This window comes from Alligator mississippiensis, chromosome 6 (genome assembly GCF_030867095.1).
Source record: "Alligator mississippiensis isolate rAllMis1 chromosome 6, rAllMis1, whole genome shotgun sequence".
In the NCBI taxonomy this organism is placed as follows: domain Eukaryota; kingdom Metazoa; phylum Chordata; order Crocodylia; family Alligatoridae; genus Alligator; species Alligator mississippiensis.
The window spans coordinates 38372151-38390824 of record NC_081829.1 but is presented as its reverse complement, the minus strand read 5'-3'; the positions used below and the strand labels follow the sequence as shown (position 1 = coordinate 38390824).

The following is an 18674-nucleotide window of genomic DNA, read 5'->3' as shown; positions in this document are numbered from 1 at the left end:
ATAGCATAAAAATTATGTGCTTTATGATTATGATGCTTAAGGCCGTGTGTAGACGAAACAAAGGGCATGTGTGCACGACCCTTTTAAGTGGGTTAAATGCTTTTGGCCTGCTTTAATGGTGTTGGTGTTTGCACGCATCGGCAGCGTATTGTACAGTAATTCCAGTTGCTATCCAAATTTGTTGGCGTAATGTGCCTTAAATGACTTGGGGTGCAGCAAACTAAAACTCCTCCAAGGAGTTTGTTTGCTGCCCTACAGCTGTGGAGTGAATCACCGGACTCCATGCAGTTCAGGGGCTCTTCAGGAAGCCTGTGCAGGCAGCCTGGCAGCAACTGAGGAAGGCAGGCTGTGCCCATGATGTTTTGTGTGTTTTGTTTGCTTTTTTTTTTTTATTTTCCCCCCCTGGAGCCTGCCTGAGATGCATGGGGGCCCAGTGCTCCTCTCTGCAGCTGCAAAGCCCCCTGGGACTGACTGAGCTGGGTGCCTGTGGGCAGGTGCTGCCTGTGGGAAGGTTCTGTCTGCAGAAGGGGGGAGACATCACTGTCACAGAGGGAAGCACCAGCCCCTCCCTCCACCCCTCAGCCCAGGGACCAGAAATTCATGGACTCAATATAGAGTCCACTCAAAATAGATAGTGGAATTCTGACAAACTGCAACCTGCTGGACAACTAACACCCCAGGTACTTCTACACTTTTACCTGCACTGCTACATCCCCCTTTTCCTCCACCCTGCCCTAATGAGTCCCTCACCCCCTGATGCCTCCATTTCCATTTTCACTGACTGGCCTTCTTGCCTGCATTGCATGCCAGGACAGCCTCTGGCTTCTTTAGTATTCCTTCCATCCAGGACCAGCAGATACACCAACTGCAGGTGCTTCCTCAGCAAGACAAAGGGCTTTTTCACCAGATTGTCTTACCTGTTGCCATGTAAAGTGGTAGACTGGACTGAGGCATAGGGAAGGAGGAGACCTCATTGGGGAAGGCTACCATGTTGTATAGAGGCCCCAGCACCAGTGAGGGCACACCTTAACAAAAATACACATACGCACAGTGAGGGCACACCTTAATGGACATGGTGGAGAAGAAGCAGCTCCTGCTTGAGAGGAAAGAAGGGCTCTGTCACAGTTTGGCTACCTGAGATGTTGCTAGTGCTACTGTGCACTAGTGGTCATTCACTAAGTTATTTTATACCTGTTGCCATGTAAAGTGGTGGACCAGACTGAGGCTGTAGGGGAGGAGGTGGCCTCATTAGGGCACACTACTGTGTTGTGTAGAGGCTCCAGCACCAGTGAGGGTGCACCTTCACACATGCAAAGTGTCACCCACCCATGTCATGAGTTTTGCCTGTCTGCAGACAGAGGTGCAGGCCCTCAGAGCCCAGAACCCCTCTGCACCCATCTCCTAGGAAGCTGGCAGGTTTTGTGGCCACATCAGGGCCTAGCAGGCCTGCAGCAGTTCTCATCCCCCTGTGCTGTAACACAGAGACACTCAGTCACACAAGCACCCATGTCACGAGTTTTACCTGTCATCAGCCAGAGGTGCAGGGCCCCAGAAGCCAGAACCCCCTGCATCTCTCTCCTTGAAACTTGGCAGGCTTTGTAGCCTCAGCAGTGGCTACCATCCCTGAAGCTTTCACTCTGCTGTGGCCTAACACATACACATGACATGAGTTTTGCTTTCAATAATTTGAGGTACAGTTTCCTAGAAACTGCTGCACCTATCTCCTTGAAGCTTGTCAGGCTTCATGCCCTCAGAAGGGGCTACCATCTCTGTGAGTGTCATCTAAATCAGCCAAAAAATGTCTAAGTTATAGATATTTCATTGATTTCCTCATTATACTCTATGGCCAAATCTCTGAATCTCTCCGAATTGGCGTCAAATCTTCCGAAGCCTATTTGGCTGAATTGATTTGGAAGAGTGATCCAAATCTCTGAATCGAATCACTGGCCTCCGAATCGGCCGAATCCAAATCCGAATCTAATAGTTCCCTATTTGCACAGGCCTAATAACCATCTAGAAACCAGGTCCCTTTCCATGTCATAGCTAAAGTGGGCCCAAACCTATATGAGAGATCTGCAGAGTAAATCCTTCCCCTAAGTGTTCAGGGCTAGAGCTTGAGAAAGGACTGATGGAGGGATCCCAGTTGTGAAGTTCTCTTTCAAGTCCATCTCTAAATTATTAATTAAAAAAACTAAAGATAATTAAACAGAGAATGGCATGAATTTTGCATGTGTGTGCATACATACAGACACAAACGGAAAGGAAAATTTAAAACTGATCCGATTAATCTAATTATAGACTTATTCACAATCTTAAGTATTTTTTTTATCAAAAAAAACTTTTAAAAAAACAAAAAAAACCCCTTTCATACTTGGCTACATCAGTTCTTAAGAACAAATTATTTTGACAAATTTCATGCATTTAGCACAAGTTACATGCCTACATTTAGTTCTGGAGAGAATTTGCTCCTCCATTTCCTATAAAGCCACAGCACAGCAAAACATGTATAGGTATATTTAACCTTAAGTGCAGGACTCATTCCATTCAAGTCAGTGGGACTGTAATCATTCTTTGAAGTTAAGTAAACATATAAAAGTGTTGCTGCAATAGGACAACATAATGATAGTACATAATATCTATATAGTAGGTGACAGTTAATAACAAATGTTTGGAGAACTGTAAATGTAATAGTCCAAGTTCATCTAAGCTTTTCTAAAGTAAGCACTGAAACATTAAAGCTGATGATGTTTGCAACTACCTAAATATAATTTAGGCAATTTGCTACAGCTATGTGCATAAGTCAATAATTTTCATAACAGGAGGCCTGTTGATTGGCCTCAACATGAAAAATATCCTAAATTATAGCACAGCTTTCTCTCTCTCAGTTGCTTGTAGTTGTACTTAAGGTTGTCAACTTAATATAATGTATATTTCTTGAATGAAACTAACCTTGCAATATTGTGACACCAATGAAACGTTTTGTTTATTCAATTTTATTCAATAATGCATTTTCAGATTTCACTTTATTTATATGTGAAGAAGTCTAGTGTAATTTTATGGTACATAATATACAGCAGAAAGCACACAAAATGGGGTAACAGGGATTTTAAAAGATGGTTAAGTTAAACACTAAGAGCTTACTAAGATGACAAGTCACTTAACAGAAACTGAGAAGCAGTTTTTCTATGTGGTTTTATCCTCCTAGTTTTTCAATTCTTAACTCATGCTAAAGTGTGCATATTGTGTCGTGGTCAGAATGTGTCTGAAGTATAGTCTTTTGGATTATTCCCCCTCTCTCCAGCCACTCTTTTATCAATAGCAAGGGATATTGCTAGGTAACATTTATAACTGTGTAAATGATTTGCAATGATATTTGATATAATGTAACACTATTCCTGTTTGGAAAGGAGACTTGGAAAGGAGACTCCTTGTTTACACTGCAAACTAAAAATTAAGCCACTGGTTTCACTGCAGAGGTCATATCTTTCAGCAAAGTTGGGGTTACTTTAATATGGTTAAATATGTAGTCTACAGCTTGTGATCAAAACTGTAAGAATTAGCAATTTAGATATAAGTTCTGAGTGTTTAGGTAAGATTTCTGGAAATTCATAGCTTAAACTAAAGGTAGCACTGGGAAAGAGATTTGAGACCACCTTGTTCCGAGCAGCCAAAGTCTTTTCACAGATTCCCTGAAAAGTGAAAAATTACCATACTCCTATGTAAGGTGCTCCACACACAATGCATCAGGAATGAATTTCTCACATTATTCCACTTCTTAAACCCTTTGTCAGAATCCAAGTTAAAATACAAGAAAATGTTGATAATTCATCCTATTTACTCAAATCCAAGAGGAGGGTTTCTTCTCCTCATTCAGCATGGGGGAGGGGGAAGCTCCTCATCTTGGATTCAAGTACAAATCAGGTCAGGGCCAGAGTCAAAACCACAGAAGCCACCTGCCCCACCCCCTTCACTTGCCCTCTGTCACCTGTCCCCCCTTCTGCCTGCCCCCTCCCCCACCTTACTATCGAGCACAGCTCCAGCTTCGATTGGCTGAATCTGCCCCAGGAACAGAGCAAATGGAAACTCTATCCTCTGCTTGGCCAATTAGCAGCATCACAGCTCCATCTCCAAGATGCTAATGCATGGCTGGGCAGGTGCTACACTTACATGTGCACTGTGACCTGGGGCAGATTCAGCCAGTCAGAGCTAGAGCTGTGCTGCTGACAGTTAGTGGGAGCAGGTGGTGGGGAAGGGAGAAGGGACAGAAGCTATGGCACCAGGGGGCTAGGTACCAGAGGGTTAAGGTAGGTTGTAGGTGGAAGTTGGGGAGGTGGGGGAAGACAAGGGGAAAGAGAGACACCTGGCCTATGCTACTGCTTCTCCAGTGTAGCAGTGGAAGAAACAAATTTAAGACAACCCTCTGATAATTAGATTCTATATCTGAAAAATTATAATCTATTTATACATTTTCCATATATAGAATCTAATTATTGAGTTGTTGTCTTCCATTCAAAGTCATCTTGAATTTGGATAAGTATGATAAATTGAACACAGATTTTGCAATATTTCTCTCTTCATTGTTACATTTACAAACATCTCAACCTACTTTCCTGAAGTAGGCATATAGTGTTCTGTTTTAATTATGTACTTAATTATAAATTAGCAAACCAGAACTATATTCACACTCCAAAATACAAACAACCTCCCTCTAAACAGTTTACAGAAGACTAGTTTCCTAAATGACCACTGCTTGTCAATAAACATTCTGCAAATTATAAAGATTCGTTAGAATCTCTTCACAACCCTGTAAATCCAATCATGAGCTTTAATGGGGAGGAAGATTAACTTTTTTTAAAAAGCAGAGTTTTGTGTTGCACTGTTGTTTTGCACACATCAATCTCTGCGGCTATTTCAGTTTTTATTACACTCCTTTATTGCACATTGGCAATTGCTTTCCTTTATGATTCCCCAGTTGTTTAAGTAACGTATAGTAATTATGAAAAAAATATGACTTTAAGCTTTACATTTTATTTAAAAGAATTGTTTTTAAACTACTCATCTTTTCCACTGTCAATTCCATGGCTTTCCCCTCCCCAACAGAATCATCACAATACACCATCATACCATCAAGGTAAAACTGATTGTGCTTTTAAAAAAACAACCCACAAATGAAATATTAACCTTAACAACTAGTATGTGTTGATTTAAGAAAGTCCACTCACCAAACATGAACAGTTTCTTTAGGCCACAAAGGACAGCTTTATTCTAATATTGGTGCACTGAAAATCCATAATGCATATACTTTGTAGCCCACCATCACCTTGCCTTTAAGACTGATTGTGAAGAAGAGAAGAAGATGATCCCGACACTGCCCAGGAGCAGGCAGGAGCCAGTGAAGGAAAAGAGATCTTACAGGGAGCCATGCTTCTGGAGTTATTGCTCCATAAATTTAGGATGGCCCCAGAGCAGGGCAGAGACTGGGAGAGACCTGGATGAAAGAGAGTGATGTGGCCCAGAGCGGGAACGTGGAGAAGAACTGTGATGGCTGGAATGATGGAGAGGTGAATAGTGGCTGGATGCTAAATTAAGAAGAGTTTCAACAAGCAGAGATCGACTCCATTTTGAGGACTTGTCAGTATAAACAAGTTACAAACAAAACCAGAGAAACATGGGAAAACACAGGAGACCAGCAGATACAACTAAAATCTTTCTTTTAAGTTTTATATTAAGAAAAAAATTAAACTAAAAGTCAAAGTGAATATATTGAACCTACTGATTTAAAAAAAAAAAAAAAAAAAAAAAAAAAAAAAAAAAAAAGGACTTTTGTGGTCCTGAGGCTGATAGCCATGAACAACATCATAAAGACTTTCATTCCTAGACAGGTGTGTCTCCCTAAGAGAAGAGTGTGCAAAGTCACAGCATCTTATTAGTATTTCTTCTTGTTTGGTTGTTGATCTGGATTTCTTTCTATATGAGACATTGTATTTACCTGGGTTCAGAGAAACTATCTGGAAAGAAGTGGAAAAAAAATTCTAAACCATTTAAAATGTATTAATTTATGTTGTGTAATTAAAATTAATAAAAGACAAATAACAGAGAAAATAATTGATCACTGTGAGGTTTTGTTTTGTTTTTAATAAGCATGGTAGTATTGGCATAGCCAAAGAAGATTTTAAGAGTTCTGTGCTGGAAAATAAATCAACATATTCAAGTTAAGATCTAGTGGTGTTTAAATCCATCTTTCCCAAAAAAGAAGAAAAACATTTTCAGCAAGATGTGGCAGGAATGAGTTGGGATCACCACTAGAATAAATCGTTAAAATAAAAAAAAAATTGTATTACTGCTTGTAAGTTAATCTTGAAAGTGACTGGAAAGATATACCTTCATAAAACTATGATCAGGCATACTACCACACACTGATCCACAAAAAGAAGTGAGAAACGACCCAACTACTCAATGCCTTAACAGTTTTTCAGGAACTCAAGGGGTGCATCTACACATGAGCTTTACCTCAAGTAGTCTTATTAGCTGTGCAGTAAAGTGTCACCATCCACATGTACACAGGCATTAGGGAGCAGTAAACTAATTAATTCCGCTGTAAGACAGTATTGTTGGGGACAGTACTTTCTTATGGTGGAGTAATTTACTATGCTAAAATGCAAGTGTAGCCACTGACTGCAGGCACAATTTATGGCCACTCAGCCCAAGCAGCAGGGGGTCAGACTCCTGCCTGCCACCTAGCCACATGACTTCGTAGTTGTGGCACCCTCATGCCCTGGCCAGCCCCTCTGCCACCACCTGAAGCCTGGGGCTGATTCCTCTTGCATTCTGCCAGCCTGGGCTTGCTCCACCCTGGCTCAAATTTCTGCAATCCTGAGCACAAGTGTACATGCTACTCCCAGGAGCAATAAACTCTGGAGCTCAAACTGCTCCAGAGTTTATTGCTGTACATTAATTGCATGTGTAGATGTACGCAAGCAGGATGAAACAGAATCAAACACAAACACCTAAGTTCACTTAGAAACTGGCCCCATCTTACACTTTAAAACAGAAAGCATAAGCAGCACAAAGCATGTTTGCTTAATGACTATGAGAATTCATGAGAAACCAGAATGTTTTCCTTCCTTAATAGGAAATATGTATACAAGTACTGACAGAAATTAAAAATTCAACTAAGTATTTAACGAAATACTTTGAAATAACTCATTCTCTAATATTTTTTTCTCCTGTTAAAGAATAAGCTAACTCATTTTAGTAGAATAATGTAGTTAAAACAGAGAGCAAATAACTTTAATGTTGGAGTGAAATTCAGTATCAAATTTGGGGTCAGGATTTGTGGTCTGAGCTCATGGTTTGAGTACTGGAATGGTACACAAAATTTTGCTGAATCCCTGGTCTTCTTTTCCATGCACATAGGATAGTTGTGGCTTTCTTTTATCTCCCCATCCCAATTCCTGGAGCTCAAATCTGTCTCTGGAACACTATATGTTAGCCTCAAGGCTGTTTAAATTTTCCAGATTGAAGGAGTTATTTCACCAGAGATTACTGAAATGCACAATATCTTAACCATATAACCTAACCCCATAGGGAATAGGACACCATGAGTGGTGTGGAATGAGTTTTGAGGGCCTCCGACATTCCTCATGCTGGAAAAAACCTCAGCTGTACACATATAGAAAATAAACCCTCTTTGTGCTGATGCTGTCACAGCTGAAGTTGGCATGGGTTAATTGCCTGACCCCAAATCTTGTATAGTAGCTGGCAAAGTTATTAAAATTTGCTCCCAATGTACACATAAATGCACCCTCCAAAAATTCTCAACAATAGGTGAAATTTTTAATCAATTAACATGATTTAAACCTGAGCAAATCAAGTCCTATATTCAGGACTGCCACCTGCAACTATTCTGCACATCAAACCTCCTATTGAAGAAAATAGGAGTTCTGTTCAGAAAGCAGACATAGAATTAAAACTCTAATGATAACCATAACATTTGCTTTTAAAAATGAAATATCTTTCCTCCTATATTTTCAAAATATCACAAAGATAATGTTGAAAAATTCTATCAATGGGATAAACATTACCCTTGTGAATGTTAATAAAACTGTTTTATTGCACCAAGCAGTTATACTAGTGCTACCAATAACAGAATAGCCAGGGAAGTATGGGTTAGTATTTGCCACAGTTTCAGAGCAGTGTTATGATGAGACAGTGGGAAGGGGTAGAATTTTAGGTCCCATGCTGGGAATGGAGGAAATGGTAGTATGGGTATTGGGAAAGGAGGAACAAAGTATACTAGAATGGCTTACATCCTAATTCCCAGATTCAGAATTTAGAAGGAAAAGTAATTATTCCCCTGTCAGACAAGAAGTAAAAGATTATCTGATGGTACATTTAATTAAACAAATCACAAGTGATTCATGACACATCTCAGTGTCTCAATAAACATTACAGTAACAGATGTTCCACATATATTATATATAGAGGCATCCATTGACCTTATTTTAATCCTGAAGAATTTGAGAGAGTGTAATGAATTTTTGAGAGGTTTTTTATTCATCTTTCACATTTTAATGAAGAATTATCCTCCTGCTACACAATTTTAGGAGATGCAAACATATAAATAAATGGTATTGTTCTTCATCAAAATCAGCATCTTCTAATTTAGTTGCTATTGAACCATCACATATGATAGACTTAAGTCAGTAATGTATGACATAAACCTTGTCATGTAGAAGCATAAGAAGATCCAGGAGCAGGAAACATGAAGGTGTGGTTACACTCATGGCTATGGCTATGTAGTACATATGCAATGAGATCTCTGAACTCACTGGCTTATAAGTGAAGCTCCTACCACAACTGCCACTTTAGGGTGGTCCCAGAATGTGAGAAGTGAAGACTGCCACAACTCCCCTTCTTCCTCCCCGCCACTTTTCCTGTCCCAAAATTTATCAGCTAGCAAGAAGGTGCAGGGTGACCTCCTGGGTACTCAAGCCATGCCAAAGCAAACTGGGCTAAGAAGCCAGTGAGCTCAGAGCACCACAGAGCTGAAAGGAGGTTCAATTATAGCTCCTGCACCCCCTCCCCTCCCCAACATCTCTCCCTGTATGGAAAAAATAATGTAGCAGAAGATTTAAAGAGAAGGAAGGGCTGATGACTCCTTTGAAGGACTGATAACTTCAAATTCATCTTCTCTAAAGTCATGGGGATGGAAAAAGCCATGGATGGAAAGATAAAACCACTGTGACCATTGTATCTCCTCAGAAAACTACAGGAAATAGAGTTGCCTGCTAACAAAATTAGTATCAAGAAGGCTGAAACATTCTGTTTCACTTGGAATCACACTTTAAATGGCATAATTGCTACAGTAAATAAGCATGGAAGAATGGGGGAGGGCTAATTAGATTTTTTTTTTTTTAATCTTAGAAATGGGACAAAGAAAAGGCACTTCACCATTGATATTTATTCCTGATGGTGCTTAATTAAGCTAATTCATAAAGTTTACTAATATGATCTGTGCCAAACATCTCCTGATTTACAGACCTACCTAAGAATGGTTATATCAACTTCTACTTATTTTCTACTGGTTTTGTGTAACCTGCCTCCATCAACAAGAAAAAGTACTAAATATTTAAAGATGTGTTTCCTATTGTGTAGCTTTGAAATCTTCTAAATAAAAAGTGCAAGTCAATTACTTGCTTCAATAAAACACTTAAAAAAACCTGTAAAGTTTTATGATAGATTTAGAGAAGAAATGTCATCCTTTTCCATGGTTAATGATTCAGAATAATTAATTTAATAAGCATGCCATATGAGAAGAGTAAATAAAGGGGAGAAACAAATCATCACTGAAGCATGTCCAATTGGAAGGAAAAATAAATTACTAGTGTAACACTAAACATAAAGGGGTTGGTGGGATATTTTTCTGATGGTAATTTTACTTGTGCATCAACTTTTAAAGCCACAGGGCCTAGCTTTCAAATCATGGTCATCCAAAAATGAGGGATAATAAATTTTACCTTAATTTTTGTTTCTTGAAGAAATGTCAGTGGCTCTAAAGTACCTTAGTCATTTTCAGGAAACTAGTTGCTTTTGAAATATTTCATCTGATATTTTTCTTTCATATGGACCCTCTACACATGCAGATAAATGTGCAATGTGATCTAAGGTAATATCCAAACAACCACACCTTTTGCCATGCCGTATGTGCATGGAAGGAGGCATGATTGTGGGATCATGCATTAGATCCCATTGTGCCTTATTGCTGAGTCTCCCTGAACTAGCAGAAAGCAAGCTTCTGCAGCTGGGAGCCTCCTCAGATGGGAGATGACTACTGCTATGATCTCCTAGCCACAGGATGCCCCATGACCCCTGAGGCTAGAAGAGCACAACTTCTGAAACTTCTGTCATGGCAGCACTCCACTGCTATCTCCCAGTCCCATGGGTCCATAGTAAACCCCTGTAGATGGGGGATCACAGCAGCTGCAGTCTCCTAACCATGGAGGTGTGTGGGACATCCCCATGGCTGAGAGATCATAGTAGCTTCCATCTGACAGCTGTGGCGTGCCCTGCACAAAGACTCCCAGGGCTGGGACATCACAGCAGTGCCCCATGGTTGCCAGGACCAGAGTTTGCAGCTGCATAGAGCTGCTGGGGTGGAGAGTCCTTTCCACTGTGGGACTCCCAGTTCCATCTGCATATAGTGCCCCCCCATATCTGGGAGCTCCAACAACTGACATGGCTTTCAGCCACAGGGGAAGACCCTGCTACACATGCAAACTGAAGCTAGATAGCAACCAACCATAAAGTTAGTACACATTTTTGAGATCTAAGTTTAGAGATGGTTGAATCTTTCTGTGGTGTGATAGGTACTTTGCACATGTTGCTAGTCTCAGTTAATTGCATAATAACTGTGTACATGTACACGGTGCCATAATTTAGCAAATAATGTCCAATTTGCCATTATATGCATATTTATATGTATTGCATATATAATTTGGTGCACATGCCTATACTGATTGAAAATTAATGTAAGGTCAAGTTGTGTTTATATGGTCTTTTAACATGGTACTGTTTTAGATTGTTTCTATCTGAACATGTTATTTAAATAGTTAAAATATTTTTCTGGGATATTTTTTCAATTTTTTGAATTCTGAGGCAAAGAATAAATAAAGGATTTGTTTTCCTCACCGCTGCTTTTATTGGGCAGTATATTTAAATGTTAATTTTCAAGTGGTATAGGCATGTGTGCCTATATTTAGCACACTCAATTTCAAACTTAAAATAGCTTATTTTTTAATGTAAATTGTTCCAGAAAAACAAGTAACAAACAAATAAAATAATGTAAAAATGCACATTTGCTTCCTGATAGATCCAGTCTTCTTTCCCCCCCATAACATGTAGGTGTAAGAAATGTCTGTTGGTTGGAACCAAGGATAGCTTTATGTTTCCTAGCTGTATAGGATGTATTTTTATCAAAGTGCTATTCCTGACCACCAACTGTAACCTTCCAAAAGAAAATACATATTTTAAAACATGTAAAAATAAAAGGAATGTTAGTATCAAACAGCAAACCCTTAACATTTGGCTACAACTTAGAAAAATCATTAGAAAATTAAAGGTTAAACTTATCCATGGAAGCAACCAAAGCACTAATTTTTAAATATGAAATGCCATAAATAAGAAACACCAAACAGAATGGAGGGAAAATGCCAAGATAGACATAATTTACTGTACTGTCTTCTAATTTATGTATGCAAATAGGTTTATATTTATTACCATTGTATCCTGGGATATTACCAACATTATTTTACTTTTTTTGTTTGTTAAATCCTAGGCCCCAACATGCACAAAACCCACAACAGTACTTATGTACCTGTTATGTAACAGGCTTCTAGGTTTGAGCAACACCCTCAAACACTTATGTGTATGCTACTTCCTCTTCCTCCAACCAGAAATAGTGTAGAAAAAGTGTGTGGGATAACTGGTCCTGTTACTCAGCAACGCTATGAAACTCAGGCATGGCTATGCTGCCTTTGGTGGAAGGTGTACTATGGCATCTTTGAGGGTACCATGGCAAGGTATGGAAAGTCTGCAGTCTAGGTAGTCACTGGCAGTAAAGCCCAACACCCCAAAGCACAACAGCCTGGTAACTTTCATTCAAAAAGATGCAGCTGGAGGAAGAGAAGAAATGTACCTTTTTTGCAGAATAGTTGAGTGATTACAGCAGTTGTCCAGAAGTGGGTAACTTGAGATCTAAGCTCTTCTGCTTTTGGAGGTTTAAATGCATATCTTTCCCCTCCCACTAGAGTGCCCTACACACCAACATACAGACAAGGTTGTGTGGGGGAACCTTACATCCTACCTGCTGAAGTGTTGCCAATTGTGCATTGCTAAATGCAATATTCATGGGGACAGAGAGAGAGAGAGCAAGCCAAGGGAATATGACTCTTGGCTCAGGGATGAGAGCACTTAGCTTACTGGGGTAGACGGGAAGGTGAGTAAGTGAGGGAGAAGTCCTGGACTCTGGTCCCTACTTCAGGAACTATTAGACATTTTGCACTAAAACGTCACAGGGAGGAATCCAGAAACACTACCATTAACAGGAACCAGAGGCCAGGAAAGTTGTTAGACTATGAATCTCACTATCACACAGGGTTGAAGGCAGGCACCTAAGTCTGGAAGAATAGTCAGATTTCAGATACAACTTTCTTTTCAGCATTTCTGAAGAGTGATCTTAAGCATCCCCCTACTTACGTGTCAGCTGTTGCAAATCCCATTTAGACATTTAACTTTTGCTATGCATCATATGGGAATACAGTTCAGGTTCTGAATTCTAATCTTGTTAGCCAAGCATGGAAAAAATCAGGATCTACAACACTGAGTGCTACAGTGCACAAGTTCCTTTGTGGATCTGGTCCATAGTGCAATGACTTACCGGCAGTGTTTGTGTGATCCTGTTAAAGTTTCAATCACAAAGCATTCTCCATCATTGAGACAGTATGCAAGATCCTTGTCTTTGCATGGCTTAAAGTGCTCAGATCGCTCAGTGGAATATGTTGTGGTATCTGTGGAAAAAACATAGGGATGGAGAAATGCCATGAGATTACCATCAAAACATAAGGTGCCATTTCAGAACTTGCTTTACAGAACTTCAGAATCATAAGATTCATTGGCTTGACTAATCCAACTAACTGACAGACATTGAGTATAGAATAAATAATTCTAAATATGACTATATTACTGGCATCTCATTTTTTCCTAAATGAAGATTTAAATCTATGGATTCTCTATAGAGAATTTCAAATTTGAAAAATTCAGTAGCAGTAAAAGTTGAATTAACCTTCAGTAAAGCTTTCTATCATTTTAATCCTAACAAACTTTTTTTTTCTTGTAACATAGACCCATCATTTTATTACTTGAGAATGTTATTTAACATCTGATTAATGACTACTATAACCTCCCTGTGGAAATCAATGTTCATTTCTAGTTTTATTGTTATGTATTCATTAGCAACTGGAATTGGATAATGGTAGAACCTATTTTCTTTTCAGTTTCTCTTTCAGTCACATGCAAATGTTACAAAATATGGAGGACAGCTGCCTACAGGAAAAATAACTATAAATACAACATTTCTGATCTCAAGCATTCAAGTATGAGTCAGAACTGAATCTCATGAAACTGATTTGGAAGCCATGACTAAAACAACAAGCTACTCCTGAAGACAAAACCATCACAATGTATTTGTGTCTGTAACATCTGTTCAAGCTCAGGCCTGGCAGGCTTTCAGTGCTCTGTGCACTGTTCCTGGCCCCTTTCTGTTGACTGGGACTGACTGGGAATGGGTTGGCTTGCTCCTGGGGCAGTGCAAGAAGGCAGCAGGAGGGCAGCTAGGTGTGCTGGTGGCTGGAAAAGGTGGCAGGGATGGTGCATGGGGCCTTGGAAGCCCACCAAGGGCCAACTTCTGAGATCCCACCTGGGCTTCCAGCACCCCATGCACAATCCCCACCACCTTCTCTGGCCGCCAGACATGTACATGTACACCATCTTTATATCTACAATGGGACAATTTATTAAACTAAAATACATTGGAGGTGGTCTAAGTTGTGACACACAAATACATTTTGACATGAAAAAGAAATTGTGCACAGGCACATTGTGACACTATTACATTAGACAAATGACAATTTCTTTTTGTCGCTTTTTGTCATGTGTGCATGACTCCACCATCACATGTTCAAATGCCCATTGATGAGCTTTTCTTTATAATCTTGAGGACTAGAAACTTTAAGGAAGTAATTTGAGATTCTCATGAATATCATTAGACTCCAGGATCTGGGATTTTATTTACCACTCTTAAATATTAAACAATTTGTGGTGAAATCACAAAAGTGGGCTAAGGCTGCCAAGATTAAAATGAATGGTGACCACTACCTTTTTATGACTCACAATCCTACAGTCCAGCTCGAGGAATCAACAACATCTAGAACGTTCACAAAAGTCTAAGTGAAATAAGTATGTCAGTCTCTTAAGTTCTTGGGGAGAAAAAAAAATCACAACCCACAAACAAAAGTCTGGATGTTTTACTGCTGGCTTCAGGGGAGCAAAAAACTTCCTTTCTTACATGACCTTAGGTTTCCCATCTTGGAGCATGATAGAATTCTAATTGAATTTAAAGGGAGCTGGATCAGGTTCTCTAGTGTAATGGGCATGATAAAGCAAATCATAAAATGCATGAATCACAATTGCATTTTCTATGCTTTTTTTGTGTCAGGCATAGTGACAATGTACTAAAGTTTGCTAATTGTGAATAACATGCAAACTGAAAGAAGCATGAATAAACTCATTCTCTACTTTGTCCTTGATTTTATCACAAAACAGACTAGTATCCACTGGCTTTCTCCCCCCCAGCATAATAAATATCTGGAAATGTAACAGAAGAAATATTAGTAAAAGTTTATTGCAAAAGGATCTTATGCAGTGGCAAATACAACATTAACATTTAAGATGAGAGATTAAAGTCACTATAAAGGTATTTTTAAAAAGGCAAAACAGAGGGGTAGATTCATCTTGACACTTAAAGCCTGAAAACCAAATAAGTAACAACTTTGTTGTCAGATAGGGACAAAGTCCAGCTGGCCTTTTAAATGGAAAACAGCATTAGAAAAGTAAACAACTATAATGTTTATAGTTTGAAATACACTATGTATGAGAGTGGAACAATGAAAGAAGGAAAGTAAACTGCTCATCTAAAGCAGTATCTCAATCTAATATGGATTTTAAAAACAGAACAAAGGTATTAGGATCCTTCTCAGCAGGAAAATTTGTTCAAATGCTTTTGTTATGGAGGTCACAGGAGACAAAACAAAGTAACTGAAGAACCCCGGGATACAGGAAAGAAAAACAAAAATACAAGACACTATCAAAAGATGCATCCCTCATGGTATTGCAAAATAGTTACCAGTCAGGCAAGGGCTATCTCCTAACACACACCAACTGAAGGCTCTGTTGCACATTAATTTTAGGTGGCTTCGGGAGCTCTTAACTTCTTATTTTCCACACACAAGGATGTACAAACTAGTTTTAATCACCCTTTAGGTGTCTTAAAGTTACACTACTCCAAGGCAGATTCTCTCTGAGCCATGTTATCCAGCTCGTATTCCACAAATGTGTGGCCACTACCCACAGATGAGCTGCCCTATTTTCAGTCCTCCAGCATCCCAGGTTGCAGTGACTCCTCCCCTACCATCCTGTTCTGTGTGGACAAAATATTTATCCCCCGAACTTTACTTCTCAGTTTGTTGTACTGGCACCAAGCCAAGTCCCTTCCTGCCCCTAGGGGTATGACCTGACTAGGCAGCTCACAAGGACACAGAGCAGTCTGGGAGGGAGGACTGAGGGGGTGGATGGGGGGGGAAAGGGGAGGGCAAGGGGGGGGTGTCAAATCAAGGTTCCTGTGAGCTGATGCTTCTAACCTAGGGAGGGGCAGTGTCCCTGTGAGCTGGGGTTACCAAATCCCAATCTATTACAACATGAGATTTTCTTTAAATTTACTTACTCTTTATTTCTTTCTGATTTTTTTTTTTTTGTATAGTTCTTTTTATTTTACCCTTTAGTGCCTTCATTGGCTGGCTGAGTTAAATTTTACCACCCAGCCTGCAGCTGCCATTTCTACCCACTGCCACCACTCCCATGGCATTAACCAGGATCCCATCATTAAGCTCTACCCCTTTAAGTCTCATGATCTGGCCCTCACCAACCCATCTGTTCATCACACCACCACCTAGAGCACAGATAAAAGCTTGTCCTGGCTCATCAGTGCTCTTGTGGCAACTCACAGCTGTAGCTCCTAGTCAGGCCCTTGTTTGCCAGACCTCTAGTGGCAATTTGTGCTGGACAGGGACAGTCAGAGAAGGTTTTTAGCCTGAACAAGCAACTACTCTAAACTCAAGCTAACATGAATACTGATCAATATTTGAAAAGCTTAAAATACGATCTGTAACAAAGCCCTTAGATCAGTCACTACAACATTCCAATGATTTGTAACTGTTGCAAGTGAACATGAGACAAGGCCCTTTATTTGTTTTTTGAAGTTTTTTGTAGCATTTTTATATTGGCTAAAGTTTAACCCATAGTTCTTCTGGCATAACTTATTTTGTTCAAACAACTGTTATAAAATACCATAAAGAAAAGAAGTTTATTGGTGCAATAAACTGTATCAAAACATGAAGGGTTTGTTGTAGTGGAAACAACACCATGACTCATATAGACAAGCCCTTACGATATTTGTGAATTTTACCCATGCACCTTCCTGTAAAACTTCTACCTCTAAGCAAGAGTACTGAAGAAATGGTGACAGAAGCCAGTTCAGGAGTCTCAGCTAAAAAAGAAGTATAGAAATGTTTCTTTTGAAGATAACTTTAGGGTTGTAATCTTCCAGCTGCTTTGGAAATACTTAGGCTACATACAGACGGTTAAAAAGCCCAAAGCTGAATCGATTCAATCTTCACAGGTTTGTCTAAACTGTGTAGATTGCACCAATAACAAGTGAACAGACATTCACTTTTGATTACAGAAATGCAGCCATATGCCTGAAGTGGCCAAGGCCAGAAGCTGGGGAGTGAGGGAGGGGAGGGTGTAAAACATGCCTCCCTGCTCAGCTGGAGCAAGCAGCTTGGGCCAAGTTTAGCCCACCAATCCTGTGGGGGGAGATTTTTGGGGGAGGTGCAAAGCATCCTAGGATCCTGGGGGACTGTGAGGTAACTTGAATCTGGAGGGGATGTGGGGCAGAAGTTCAATAAACTGATTTAATATAAATCAGTTCAGTCTGATACTATATCCATCCAGGTTTATCTTAAACTGGTGCACTGATCTTCTGTTGTGTTATAGATCTGAACTGATTTTTGATCACTTTTATACCAGTTTATGTGCAGCTCTGTCCCTAGCCATAATGACCAAATTTAAGGGAACAGGTAATTTTATCTGAAACATGGATGAGAACAAAGAGGCTGCAGAAAGTGAATATGACTTTGAGCAAATTCCCTCTCTCTTTTTTAAATTTAATTTTATTTCTTGTCTGATCACATCCTCATAGAAATTCTTAGCCTCCAGTTTTACTTTAGTACATGTAGCTATTGAAAATGTTTTCTAGCATGATCTCTTAAGAAATGTGATTATAGTCTGAGTTTTATGTTACACCACTGCAAAAGGCAGACAAGAACCAAACCAAACTAATTAAACCAGAAATCCCACAAGCTTTTGCAATCCCTTCATATTTCCCTTCTCCATTGGTCCTGCTCAAAAAATGTTCATTGCTACAGCTATTTAGTTAGGTATAACTTTGGCCTGTTTGTTATAGCTAGTATAAATTCCAATGTGCATTGTACTAAGAACAAGTTTATATAGACATATGCACACCAATACAAGTGTTTGAGGATACACAAGTCCTACTACTACACCTAAAATATCTCCACTGCTCACAGTCAAAACACTCAAAAAGGTGGCCCAGCATCAGTATTTAATTTACTCAACTTTGATTTTCAAAAGGATTTCTAAAAAAATCTTTGCCAATCTTCCTTCCTGAACTATCGGTTGTTTCTGGAAGACTTACATACTCATGTATCCTATTCTAATGCTGAACTTTTGATATTTGTCAAACACAAATAGGGTAACCATTGATTTCTACCATAAAGTGATCCACCTTTCAAAAATTGCTGTGCTACTTACAGAGGTAGTTAGCTGTGTTGGTTTGAAATCAGGCTAGTTTATAATTTCAGACAGAGTTGACCCCAGGTCAGATGTGAACAATTTAGGTTTTTATCTTCACACTGACCTAAAGGATACCCACTAAAGTCTCCAGTTGTAAAATTTACATGGAAGTCACTATAAAGACTATGAACTAGATCCTTTTAAAATATAAATGTTATCAGAACACATACATGGACTAACAATAAGAAGCAGCTGATCAGCAGAACAATCTATTTTCAATTCATATATTAGACCATTCGGTAATTATAATTAAGATGTTAATTAAAATAGGACATAGAAAGAGTGCCTGATTACACAACCACATACAACTTCAGCTGCTCTGCAAAAGATCCTGATGGCAAGGTAGATTTGCACTGTAGGCCACTTGTACACATGATGGGGATTTAGTTTTCCCTAAACTGAAATGG

At 39.4% G+C, this 18674-nt stretch overlaps 1 protein-coding gene across 1 annotated transcript in view; it reads right to left on the bottom strand.

Moving 5' to 3' along the window:
- Nucleotides 1-18674, bottom strand: part of NRG3 (neuregulin 3) — a 1058867-nt gene that overhangs the window by 630377 nt on the left and 409816 nt on the right. The window contains exon 2 of the mRNA XM_019497070.2: nucleotides 12938-13067. Within this exon, the coding sequence (XP_019352615.2) occupies nucleotides 12938-13067 (130 nt within the window). The remainder of the gene's footprint in view (nucleotides 1-12937; nucleotides 13068-18674) is intronic.